The sequence below is a fragment of the Panthera pardus genome, unplaced genomic scaffold (genome assembly GCF_024362965.1).
Source record: "Panthera pardus isolate Hobbes unplaced genomic scaffold, ASM2436296v1 HiC_scaffold_11, whole genome shotgun sequence".
In the NCBI taxonomy this organism is placed as follows: domain Eukaryota; kingdom Metazoa; phylum Chordata; class Mammalia; order Carnivora; family Felidae; genus Panthera; species Panthera pardus.
This window is the reverse complement of record NW_026526666.1, coordinates 86469291-86481002: the sequence shown is the minus strand read 5'-3', so window position 1 is coordinate 86481002 and position 11712 is coordinate 86469291. Positions and strand designations below refer to the sequence as shown.

The window sequence follows — 11712 nt, the reverse complement described above, 5'->3', positions numbered from 1 at the left end:
CTCGAACTCACGGACCGCGAGATTGTGACCTGAGCTGAAGTCGGACGCTTAACCGACTGAGCCACCCAGGCGCCCCATATTTTTTTAAGTTTATTTATTTTTAGAGAGAGAGAGAGCAAGTGAAGGAGGGGCAGAGGGAGAGGGAGAGAGAGAATCCCAAGCAGGCTCTGCACTCTGAGGATTGAGCCCGACATAGGGCTCAAACTCACGACCGTGAGATCATGACCTGAGCCAAAATCAAGAGTCAGACACTCAGCTGACTGACCACCCAGGTGCCCCTTGGAGCTAACAATCTAGAGATCATGGAGTCTTACCTTGTTCTACTTATGCTTTGACACATGGCCACTTTAGAGATGTGGAAACTGAGACCCACAAAGGTGGAGGGATTTGAGCAAAACTTCGAGGAGGGGTGGGTATTGCTCTTCCCAACATCCCAGAGAGACGTAACATTTCTACTCGTCAGAAACACGATGAAGCACCAAACACACGTGGAACCTGCTGCATCCGCTGTGGACAGGAGTCATAACCTTTTGTTCTAGGAATATAATACCAGGGCAAAATTTTCATCACAGGAGAAGTGAAACACAAAGAAAATCTGTGAGTTCTCCAGATGGAGCGACGGGGCGGGGGGGGGGGGGGTTGTAGTGCTGTTGACTGAAATGGCACCAACACTGGAGTTGTGTCTTCCTGAGAAAGACATCCAGTCCCCTGTCCAAATAATTGCCACCCTCCAAACATGTTGTCCATTCTGCATCTAGGAATCCAGAGACCTCCTTTTATAATTGTGGGAACAGAGGCTTAGAAAGACGAGGCTTGGGGCGCCTGGGAGTCTCAGTTGGATAAGCATCTGACTTCGGCTCAGGTCATGATCTCATGGTTCATGGTTTTTTGTTTTGTTTTGTTTTTTTAAACATTTATTCATTTTTGAGAGGGAGAGATAGAGCACAAGCAGCAGGGGAGGGACAGAGAGAGAGGGAGACACAGAATCCAAAGCAGTCTCCAGGCTCTCAGCTGTCAGCACAGAGCCTGACGCAGGGCTCGAACCCACAAACCATGAGACCATGACCTGAGCTGAAATCAGACACTTAACTGACTGAGCCACCCAGGCGCCCTCATGGGTTCGTGGGTTTGAGCCCCACATGGGGATCTGCGCTCTCAGCACAGAGCCTGCTTCGGATCTTCTGTCTCCTTCTCTCTCTGCCCCTCCCTTGCTCTCTCTCTCTCTCTCTCTCTCTCAAAATCAAACATTAAAAAAAAAATAAAATCTTTAAAAAGAAAGAAAGAAAGAGGAGACTTGCTCAAGGCCACATCATGACTTAAACCCAAGTCGTGTTGCTTCTAGTGTGAGATCCCTTTAAGCTTTAATTCATATGAAAGCTCTTAACCTGAGAATGGAGAGAAAGGGGAGGTGAGGAGGAGAGCGGAGAGGGAGGAGGAGGCGTCAGCTTATGAGCTCACTGGCAGGCAGGGGCACTGACAGGTGTGGAGCCATCAGAAACCTTGCAGGGAGGGCAGGGGAGTCTGCTGAGGGAAGAGGAGAAGGAGGCCGGGGCCTAGCTAGGTTATTTTCAGAGCTGCTATCTTTGTCTGCATCTGCTAAATTATTAAACTGATATCACATCCTGGAGGGTGCCAGGCCAGGATGCCAGGAAGAGACTGAAAAAGAGGGGTCGGATCTCTTGGTGAGGCCTTGAATCTTCTAGGCTGGATGGAAGCAGACTCCTCAGGCCTTGACCTCCTGCCCCATCCCACTCTCAGCTGGTGGAGGGGGATCCTGAGTTGGGCCACAGCCTCTGTCAGGCCCTGTCTCTCTCCACTGGCTTCTGTGTCAGAGGAGCATGCGTATAATGGACAGAACTCTGGAGCCAGGCCCCCCTGGGCTGCCTCGTCTCTTTCAGGTCTCTGACTCAGACCCCAGACAGATTTGACCAGCTTTTGAGACCCTGGACACCCCTGCACCTATGTCCTTGTCAGTGCCATGGGTATTGGCAATTCCATTCCTTAGAGCCTGAAGTTCATGGGGAAAGAGTCCCTTTCTCAGGGTTGCACAGCTAGGGGTGAGCTGAGCTTCAGTGCAGACTGAAGTCCCTCTAATTCCGGATGACTTTCCCCTCCTTAGTCTTCTAAAATATTTTAATATGTTCTTTATTTCTCATCTCTTCTACAAAAGGGATGTCTAACTTCTGTGAAGATCAGAAAAAACCCGACACTCTTTTATAGTTTAAAAATGTATTCCCTAATTCCAAATGTGTTTGCCAGGGTGGCCGTGTCCTTGGAGGTCGTTGCTGTGGCCCCTGTCCACTCCCAGGAGCCGGGCAGGGGTGAGGGCGGGGCAGGCCAATTAAGGAAGCCGGGAAGGAAGCAGGCAGATAGACGCCAAATGCCTCTCACCTCTGGCCCTGTGCACACCGTGTTCCCATCCTGAATCTTCTTCCCTTCTTGTCCCCCCACCACCTGTGCATCACTCCATTTGAGTCACCCTTCAGGTCTCAGTTTAAATATCGTCTCCCACGGGCAACTCTCCTGAACCCCTCCCCATGCAGCTGGGCTCAGTGTCTGTTCTATGCCCCCATAGCCTCAGTGTTCCCTCCATCCCAGTAGATATCTCATTGAAATGCCATCACCTGGCTCTGTCTCCGCCGCCCGCCCCCCCCCCCCCCCCCGCCACCCGCCCAAGACTGTGTACTCCCTGAGGGCAGAGCCCCATATGGTCATTGCTGTGCTTCCAGCAGCCAGACCAACAGAGGGGCTATTGATCTCAAATTTGTTGAATGGGTGAAAGAAGAAGGAAGGAAGGAAGGAAGGAAGGAAGGAAGGAAGGAAAGAAAGAAAGAAAGAAAGAAAGAAAGAAAGAAAGAAAGAAAGAAAGAAAGAAAGGGCTTCTACATTCTCAACAAGTTATACCCTTGCATTATTTTTCAATTCAAATAAACATTTATTGACTGTGTTATGAGGTCAGGCACTCAACTTGAGACGGTTCTCATGGTAAGCAAAACCGACCTAGGGAGAGAGACGATTAAATAACTAAGCAAGAAACAAATACGTATCCATCTATAACTTGTGGGAAGTGCCATAGAGAATAGGAACAGGGGACATATCAGAATAACAGGGAGATGAAGGATGACTTTGCGGTGGGTCAGATCCATGTTTGAATCCTCTCAGTCACTTATCTGTTGTGTGGCCTCGGGCAAGCCTCTTCGCTTCTCTGGGCTTTGGTTTCTTATCAGGAAGAAAAGGCTGATGATACCTGTCTCCTGAGGATGCTGGGAGGATATAAACATTCATCCTTTCAGTTAATATGCGTTCAGTATCTCCTATTCTGAGAAACGACTTGCCCAAATGGACAATGTGTCAGACTCAGGTCTGGCTGGGTCTCTGGATCTGGCGGGGAGTGGGGGTGGGGGGCAAGTCCTGATCTTGTTCCCCTTGATTTGTTCCCCAGAAGTTGAGAACGGAGATTTGCCTGATGTAGGCAACATACCTGTCAATCTCCCCACAGTCATGGGGGTGGGGGACTTCTGCACGGAGAAAGACACAAGGTTTGATGACACAAAGGGGACCACTCAATGAAAGGACACCATTTAGCAGGGCATTCCTCCTTGCTGGGGGCAATCTGGAAACTCCTGAGCCTCCATCATCTCCATGGAGCCCTTCTGACTCCCTGAGTCCCCCCATCCCCCCTCCCTGATCCTCCCTTCTTCTGTGAGCCTCTTCCTCTTCCAACACCAGTGCATCCACTAGCCCTCTCCCCTCCCCCCTCTCACTGAGCCCATCATGTTCCCTGAACCGTTCTTCTTGCCCTCACTGGGCCCCTCCCTCCTCCTCCACTGAGCCTGGTCACCGAGCATCCCCCCCTCAATCCTGCCAAGTCCTCCTCCCTTCCTCTTCCTCATGAGTCTGGTGTGCCCTCAGGGACCACTCTCCTCTCTCTGAGCCCCTTCTGAGCTGCCCTCAGGAGCAGAGCTTTCTCACCCTCGAGTCCCTGTCACTCAGTTTAAGGCACCTGAAAACACTTAGAGAACATGGCGGGTCAGGGCATCCATCGTCCTCCTCCACGTGAAGCCCTCCTCCTCAACATCAAGTGAGTGCAGCTCCCCCATCAGCCTCCTGTTCAGCTGGGGCAGTAGTCACTCTGGCTACACCTTTTTGGCAAGTCCTCCCGAGACTGAGGTTTGCTGGGGTTCTTCCTAATCAGTCTCAGGACTGGTTTTTGGCCTGCCAACCCTTGCTCCCACCCACCACAGAGATCTCCCATCGCTTATGGCACCTTCAAGTGGATGGAAACTGGGTCATGGTCTAGGTGTCTGGGCAAGTGTTTGGAGGCAGTAGGGCAGGGTCACTTCTAGTTCAGGGAAAATGGGCAGGGCTCAGTCCTATCATATTGCCAGGCTGACTAAAGTCCCATTTAAGGAGGATCCTTCAATGCCAGGAGACCCAGGTATCTGAGCTCCCAGATGGCATGAATGGTCAAGTTGGTCCCCTTCAGCCGTCCAGATTCAGTGACTGACCTGCAGTGTGACCTTGAGCAAGGCACTGCTGCACCTTCTGGGTCTGTTTCCCCCTCTGTCTCTAGATGTGGGGGTACCTACTACCGGAAGGAGCAAACAGGAGCAAGGGCACAGAAAGAATTTTAAACACCGTGGGGTCAGGGCTCCTTTGAGAAAGCCACGCCAGGCTCAGGGGCTGCGCTGTGGTTTGTTTCGCAAGCGAAGGGCTTCCTTGGTGGGGGGACAACCCGTCCTGTCTCTACCGGGACGCCAGTCACCCCTCTGCATTAACCTCTCTACCCACCCAGGGAGTTGGAGAAGGGGTCCTGGTGAGACTTGTGGCCCAGACCAGGCAGAACCAGTTCGGTGAAGGGGCGCACGGCCAACAGTTACTGGAAGGAGCACTGAGCAAGGAGCCACGTCTCCTGAGTTCTAGTCCAGACTCCCACCGGCACACACAGTGTGGCCTCAGGCATCCCTCCCCACCATCACGCGCCGGGGACTGGAGTCCATGATTTCTAAGCACCAACTATCAGAGTTTATGACTTAGGGACCAGACCAGAGAAGATGAGGTCCTCTTTACACCCCAAATTTGGGGGGAAGTGGATGGGCACCGGACGCCCCAGCAGGGCAGAGCCGGACGAGGGCCAGGGCCTCGAGGGGTTTGCGCAAAGTCCCGAGCCGGTGGGGCCGGGGAGGCGGGTTCAGGCATGCCAGTCTCTGATTGGCTGTGCTGCCCATCGCTCCGCCCCGTGTGCTATAAGATGCACCGGCGCCTGGCGTGGGAGCTGGCGCCGCATCTCTCTCGCGTGCGCGGCGTCCGTCCTCCCCCTCGCGGGGGCAGCTGGCCAGACCAGCGGATCGACGGCCGCAGACCGCCGGGGGGCGGGGGATGCCGGGCTGCCGCATCAGCGCCTGCGGCCCGGGGGCCCAGGAAGGGACGGCGGAACCGGGGTCCCCGCCGCCGCCGCCCCGGGAGCTCCTGTCGTCCCCTCAGCCCCCGCCCCCAACTCCGACCTTGACTCCGACCCCGGCTCAGGTCTCTTCACCGCCCGAAGCGGCCCGGGCGTGGGCGGGCTCGGCGGAGGGGCAGGAGCTACAGCGCTGGCGCCAGGGCGCTAACGTGGGTGCGGGGGGCACCGGGCCGGCAGGGGGCGCGGCGGCGGCGGCGGCGGCGGCGGCGGCGGCGGCGGGAGCGGGGGGCCGCGCGCTGGAGCTGGCCGAAGCGCGGCGGCGACTGCTGGAGGTGGAGGGCCGCCGGCGCCTGGTGTCGGAGCTGGAGAGCCGTGTGCTGCAGCTGCACCGCGTCTTCCTGGCGGCCGAGCTGCGCCTAGCGCACCGCGCCGAGAGCCTGGGCCGCCTGGGCGGCGGCGTGGCGCAGGCCGAGCTCTACCTGGCGGCGCACGGGTCGCGCCTCAAGAAGGGCCCGCGCCGCGGCCGCCGCGGCCGCCCGCCCGCGCTGCTGGCCTCGGCGCTGGGCCTGGGTGGCTGCGTGCCCTGGGGCGCCGGGCGCCTGCGGCGGGGCCACGGCCCCGAGCCCGACTCGCCCTTCCGCCGAAGTCCGCCCCGCGGCCCCGCCTCCCCCCAGCGCTGACCTCAGCGCGGGGACCCCTGGCCACCCCCGACAGGCCATCGCCGAGGTGTCGACCGACGGATCGGGACGTCGGCTGGATGGACGGCGTCACCGACGCGGATGGACAGACTGACGGACCCCAGGAAGAGACAGTCGGGGGGCCAGGGGCCCAGTAAAGGAGGCTGAGGTGCGGTCTTAGCGGCTGGCGCATCTGAGGGGGCGGGGCGGGGTGGTGCAGGGTCCCGATTTCCCTTCCGTGGGGCTTCTGGACCTCCGCTGGGTCCCTAATAAAGCTGTCCATTTTGTTACTGCCTCTCCCAGACCTCCTGGGTTCTGGGGAGTGAGGTGGTAGCACCAAGTCCCCATTATAGAGTTGGAAAAATTGAAGATGCTCAGATTCCAGGAGGGGTTTGCCGGCAAACTTTCACCACTGGGAGCCTGCTGCGCTGACGCAGGCCATCCACCCCTCCCTCCCTACACCCGCGTTGCCTTTCCTGGGTCCTTTGTGGCTGTAAGAAGAGTCTTGCCCTTGAGACTGCTGATTTCTGGCGCCGCCCAGCTCTAGACCTTCGGGGAGGACAGAATAATGAGGTCCCAGGATGCGGTGGGGGCTGGGCCAGCAATGTACCACTAAGTTCTCTCCTAAGCCCGTTTCCCATTTGGGGGGACAGAATCCCAGAGAGATTGAGGATTTGTTCCCATCACACTTAGGCCCTTCCACTTCTAGGAGACAGATCTTTTCTCATGCTCTCAAGCAATTTTGCCAAGTCAAGTACATCTTGACTTCGATAACCTGGGTGGGGTATTTGGTAACTGCTTAAGGCCTTACCTGCTCTCCTAAGGTTCCTCCACCGTCCCCCACCCCCAACCTGTCTCTAAGATGGTTCTGCCAGTCATGGAGCCAGGTGACATCCTTTAACAGGCCCCAAGGGGGTAGGTATGTCATCTACTTCTAGAAGGGGGGGCCTTAAAGGGCCAGACCTGAAATGAGATTGGCTACTATTCTTCCTGTCCACATGCCTATCAGCACCCTGCTCCCCCCTGTCCCCCCTCCGCTGTGAATGGCCAGGCTGCCGTTTTGCTGCTTGGACTGATTGGACTGCAGTCTCCCTTGTTGGTCTGTGAAGTGGTTATCTTCACCTCTGAGAAGGGCTGTAGTGAGGTTAACACAGGGCAGAGGTCATTCTTCCCCCATCAGTCAGAGGAAGGTTTTATCCTTTTAAATCACACCTAGAAACAAGCACTGCTTTTGCTGGTGGATCTAGGAGCTAATTTAAAGCCCTCATTTTACAGCAAGGTCACGTCCCAGCACTGGACAGAACTAGGTCCCAAGCCTGTGTGTCCTTTCCATAGTGTCTCCTCCCTGCCCGGGGGCAGGGTCTAGAGAGCTGGTGTCCAGCCTATCTACTATGTGACCTAGAACAACTCTGCCTCCTCTTTGGACTGGTTTGCTTAGTCCCTCTCTGAACATAGCTGTCCTTCCTCATGTCAGGGCTTGGGAATAGGGAAGAAAGGGTAGGATGAGAATGTCAGAGTCCCTGGAGTCTGGCTTAATCCTAGAGTTTTGAGGGTCAGGTAAACCGCTCTCTGAAAGGCAGAGCCCCAGGGGCCCTCACCTGACTCTCAGCCCTTCCTCTCCCTCTCCTCAGGTACTAAACGTTGGGGCTGGTTTCTAACAGCCAGGCTTTCCCCAAACCCATTCTTGGCTAGGGGAGGGAAGTCCAGGAGGAGGTCTCAGGGAGTCTGAGTGAGCTTGGGGACCAGGAGAGCAGTGAGGGGCCCTGGTGTCCTCTGGCTTCCCCGGAGAGAGGGAGAACCTTTTGAAGTTATTCCGTTCATTCAGGGTCTAGAGGCCCAGAGAAAACAAGGACTTCCTGGAGGTGACACAGGAGCTCAGGCTGCAGCACTGGGCTACAGCCAGGACTGTTTGTTTTCTGGGTTGCACAGGAAAGGGGCACTTGGTCCAGAGAAGCTTTTAGCTAATTGTGTAAAGTGCTCTGTGCCATCACAGCGTTGCCTTCTCTGGGATTTATTGGTAATCAGCTTTGTCCTGATTTGGAGGCGGTGGGGGGTGAGGCATTAGAGGTGGTTCTTGCTGGAGAAAGTGATGTGTGTGTGTGTGGGAGATAGAGATTGGTCCTAATGTCACTGGCAGCTCTGGTCCTCTCCCCCCTCCCAGATGTCCCACTGCTCACCAAAGGCCTTCGCCCTGGGCACACAGTACTCAGTGACTTGAACCCCAGCTCTTGGTTCAGGACTCCACCCAGGGTTCCTCAGCCAACTAATAAAAATCACTTCCCCACCCCTGTTTGGCCCACCCAACCCCCTCTAGGAGCCTCCATTTTCTCCTCAGTCAACAACCATTAATATCTACTCAGTCCAGGAGCTCAAGAAGGAGCAGTGAATCAGAGGGTCTCTGCTTTTAAGGGCTTGTGTTTCCCAGCCCTCGTCTAGGCAGCCTTCCCTGGCAGTCACCATCCCAGGGAACCCTCTGGGGCTGGGCAATTTGTGTTGTTGGAGGGCTATATTTATACCTTCACAAATAACTATAGCTCCTGGTCGGATGACTGACCCCGCTCTGCCCCAACTTTTTGAACACTTTTGTTGATGGCTCCAGCCCTGAGGATCTTGAGAGACTCGTGCATTGAGAACATCGATGGCTAGCCGTGAATCTGGAATCTCAGCAAAGGGAAATGAGAACAGGAATCTTTCTTTAGGCCAGTGTTTGGGCTGGGAGATGAGTTCAAGGTTCTAAGTCAGAATTTGCCTTTCCCTGGATAAGCCCCCTTCCCTCTCTAGGGATCCCTAGCCAAGTGAGGGCGTTTCTGGGAGGCGCCACCAGAGGGCAGTGTGGGGCTGCTTCCCCGGGGCGTGGGGGCGTGGCCTGAAGCAGGCTCTATTCCCCACGGTCGCCGCCCCCGACTAGCCCCTTTTCTGCCTTGCAGGGTGCAAGGGGGCCTTCTTTGGCCTTGAGTTTTAAGGGTCTGGCAGACCGAGCGGGTCGTGGCGGTCATTTAGAGAAGGGGCGTACGGCTGGGCCTCCGGTTGGGCCCAGCCCCGGACCTCAGGGGAAGGTTCATCAAGAGAGACTGTCCTGGAAAAAGAGGTTGCCCCTGTTGGTGTTCACCGTCTGAGTGAAAGGCTGGAGTCATTTCGCTCCTCACAGATTTGGTACACCCTGGGGCCGTCTGGGGACCAGGGTGGCTTCCTAGAGATTCGGCATAAACAACAGGTCACAGCCGAGGTGCCTCCAAGCCTGCAGTTCCCCTCACCTTCCAGGTCCCCAGAGAAAATTCAGCCGCCCAGTCTTCTCAGAGATAAAAGAGAGGCTCCCTGCTTTACAGCCTGGGGGAGGAGGCATTTGGGAAAGCTGGGAGATCCCCAGACTATTCTTCCCCCATTAGTACCTGACGAACCCTGGCCAGGAGTGATAGGGGAAGAGAATCCTTGGTTCCTGAATATTTTAACCACCTCCTCCATGCTAGGCACTTTACCTTCTATCCATTTCAGTCCTCCCAATCACTCCGCAAAGGGGAGTAGCTGGGAAAAGCACAACCATTTCCGTGGTTGAGGAAACTGAGGACGAGGTAGGGCAGAGGACTTACCCAAGGACTAGAACCTGCAAACTAGGGGTCCTTTAAACACTAGGCTACCGGCTTTTCATTTACCAGGCTAATGAGGGTTCCATTTGACGGTGGGGGATCTGGGCTCTTACCCTTTAAGTCTGGGTACATTGGCCTCTGGTCCTTGGATCTGGGAGGGGTGTGATGAGATGCTGGAAATGTGGCAGAAGGTGCACCCCCCCCCCAATCATCTCCACCAAGTTCTGGGGCACACCCCTCCCCCCAGGCACCCCTGGGAAGCTGGCTCCCCACCCTGGTTGTCTGGGCTCCGGGGGTGAGTCAGGCTGAGTCAGCATACCTGGCTTCAGGCAAGGGCAGGCCAGCGATGCTCAGGGCCTGGGCTTGCCTTGGAGGGCTACCTCCTCTCCCTGCACACCTGGGATGTTTGGTGCCAAGGAGAGCAAAGGGCCTGGGATGGCAGAGGAGGAGGACAACAGTCTCCACGGTGGGGCAGAAAGTGCCCCAAGCTTGGAACAGGACAGATGTGGGATTCAGTGCTTGCCTGTAACTTTTCCACCGGAAGACCTTGGGCAAATGACTCCCCTTCTCCGAGCCAGTTTCTTGTGCGCGTCTGTGTTACTGGGGAGCTGGGGAGGAGATAACCCCAGACTATTAAATGAGAGGTCACACTAAGCACAAAGTGGAGATTTGTAAATGTTTGAGTGGGCCAATCTACCTAGCCCAGGAGAGGCTGCTAGGACAGAGCCCCCAGGCAGTGTGGGCCTTTGCTTCTCCAGAGCATCGCCATATCAGGAATCCCTGGAACGATCCCTCTTCTCCCCCCACTGTTGGTCCTAGGGAACTCCATAAGGGGAGAGGTGGAGGCAGGGAAGGCTTTTCTTCCCAGGAACATTCCATTCCAGCTGCTCAGACCAGTGGGGATCCCAGCCAAGGACAAAGGCCCAAGGGAACCTCTCCTTACCCCAGGAGCCCCCATCTCTTCCTGGGCAGGAGCCAGTGGAGCCCTGTCCCGGAATAGTGTCCTGTACCTTCTCTCCACAATGGCCCCTCTCGAGGCAAATGTTGAAGGGTTTGGGTGGGGCTGGGTGGCTTTGGGAAGGAGGTAATTAAAGCTCTTGACATTATTCTTTCCAGCTCCTCCCAGTTCCTCAGAGCCTCTACTGTATGCTTCTGGACTCCTGGATTCTGCTCCTTCCCTGGGCGAAGACGTCTCACAACCTTACACAACCGAATTGATCCCACACAACCTTGGCACCGTCCTTTTTACAGGAGCCTTGCACTTAACAGTGGCAAGGTGCTCAATTCTGGGGAAGGTGCCTGTTCTCTTGAGTTTCCTTATATAATCTGCATTTGACTTTGGCCGACACCGGATGATTGGAAATGTTACAACAGGTCCTCTGAGGTGCAATCAGATTATTTAAGAAAGGAGCAAACGTTTCCACTGTGAAAATGAGAAGGATTTCTTTTAAGAAATAGTCACCGTTCCTAAGTCGCGGTGCAGCTGGGGTCCCCGTTTTGGTCGATGCCATCGCTTCTCAGTCTGACAAAGCTGGGAGGCCTGCGTGATGGGAAACGTTCTGAGAAATCCCTTGTTCCCTCACCCGCTGTCCTTGCCCTCTCCGACTAGGGGTGTGCCTGTGGCCTCTCAGAAAGATGATAAGTTGCTGGCTTGGGCGGGGGGCACCTCTTTCTCAGGAAGGGGCGGTGTTAACATAAAAATCCTAAGCAAAGTTTTAAATGAAAAATGGGAGCATATTTATTCAAGTATCCTGATAATAGAAGGAAGGGGGGGAGCATACTTACGACCAAGAACTTGTAGAATTCGGCAAAATGAATGTATATTGAATCAATCCCCTGATTTATACATTCAGGAAGAATAAATTTCAATAACGTGAGACAGAGGCATGTGGTTTTGAGGTTCACTTTGCAGGTGTCCTTGCCGCCTTTCCTTTGGTGTGTCTGTCACATAACACCTTCTGCTTAGTTTCTGTTGGCAACCTGGCCCTGGTGACTGATTTGCAGACTGCTTTCCCCCTTGATCTGGCTCAGAGCTCACCCTCTCCAGGAT

At 55.3% G+C, this 11712-nt stretch overlaps 1 protein-coding gene across 1 annotated transcript; it reads left to right on the top strand.

Moving 5' to 3' along the window:
• Positions 1 to 5270: 5270 nt before the first annotated feature.
• Positions 5271 to 10849, top strand: TRNP1 (TMF1 regulated nuclear protein 1). Its single transcript, XM_019432529.2, has 2 exons — positions 5271 to 6247; positions 10779 to 10849. The coding sequence occupies exon 1, from the start codon at positions 5380 to 5382 to the stop codon at positions 6079 to 6081; it is 702 nt and encodes a 233-aa protein (XP_019288074.2). The 5' UTR covers positions 5271 to 5379; the 3' UTR covers positions 6082 to 6247; positions 10779 to 10849.
• Positions 10850 to 11712: the final 863 nt, after the last annotated feature.

Excerpts from the sequence above, each read along its gene's own strand:
- TRNP1 (XM_019432529.2), top strand. The coding sequence starts at position 5,380 with ATGCCGGGCTGCCGCATCAGCGCCTGCGGCCCGGGGGCCCAGGAAGGG.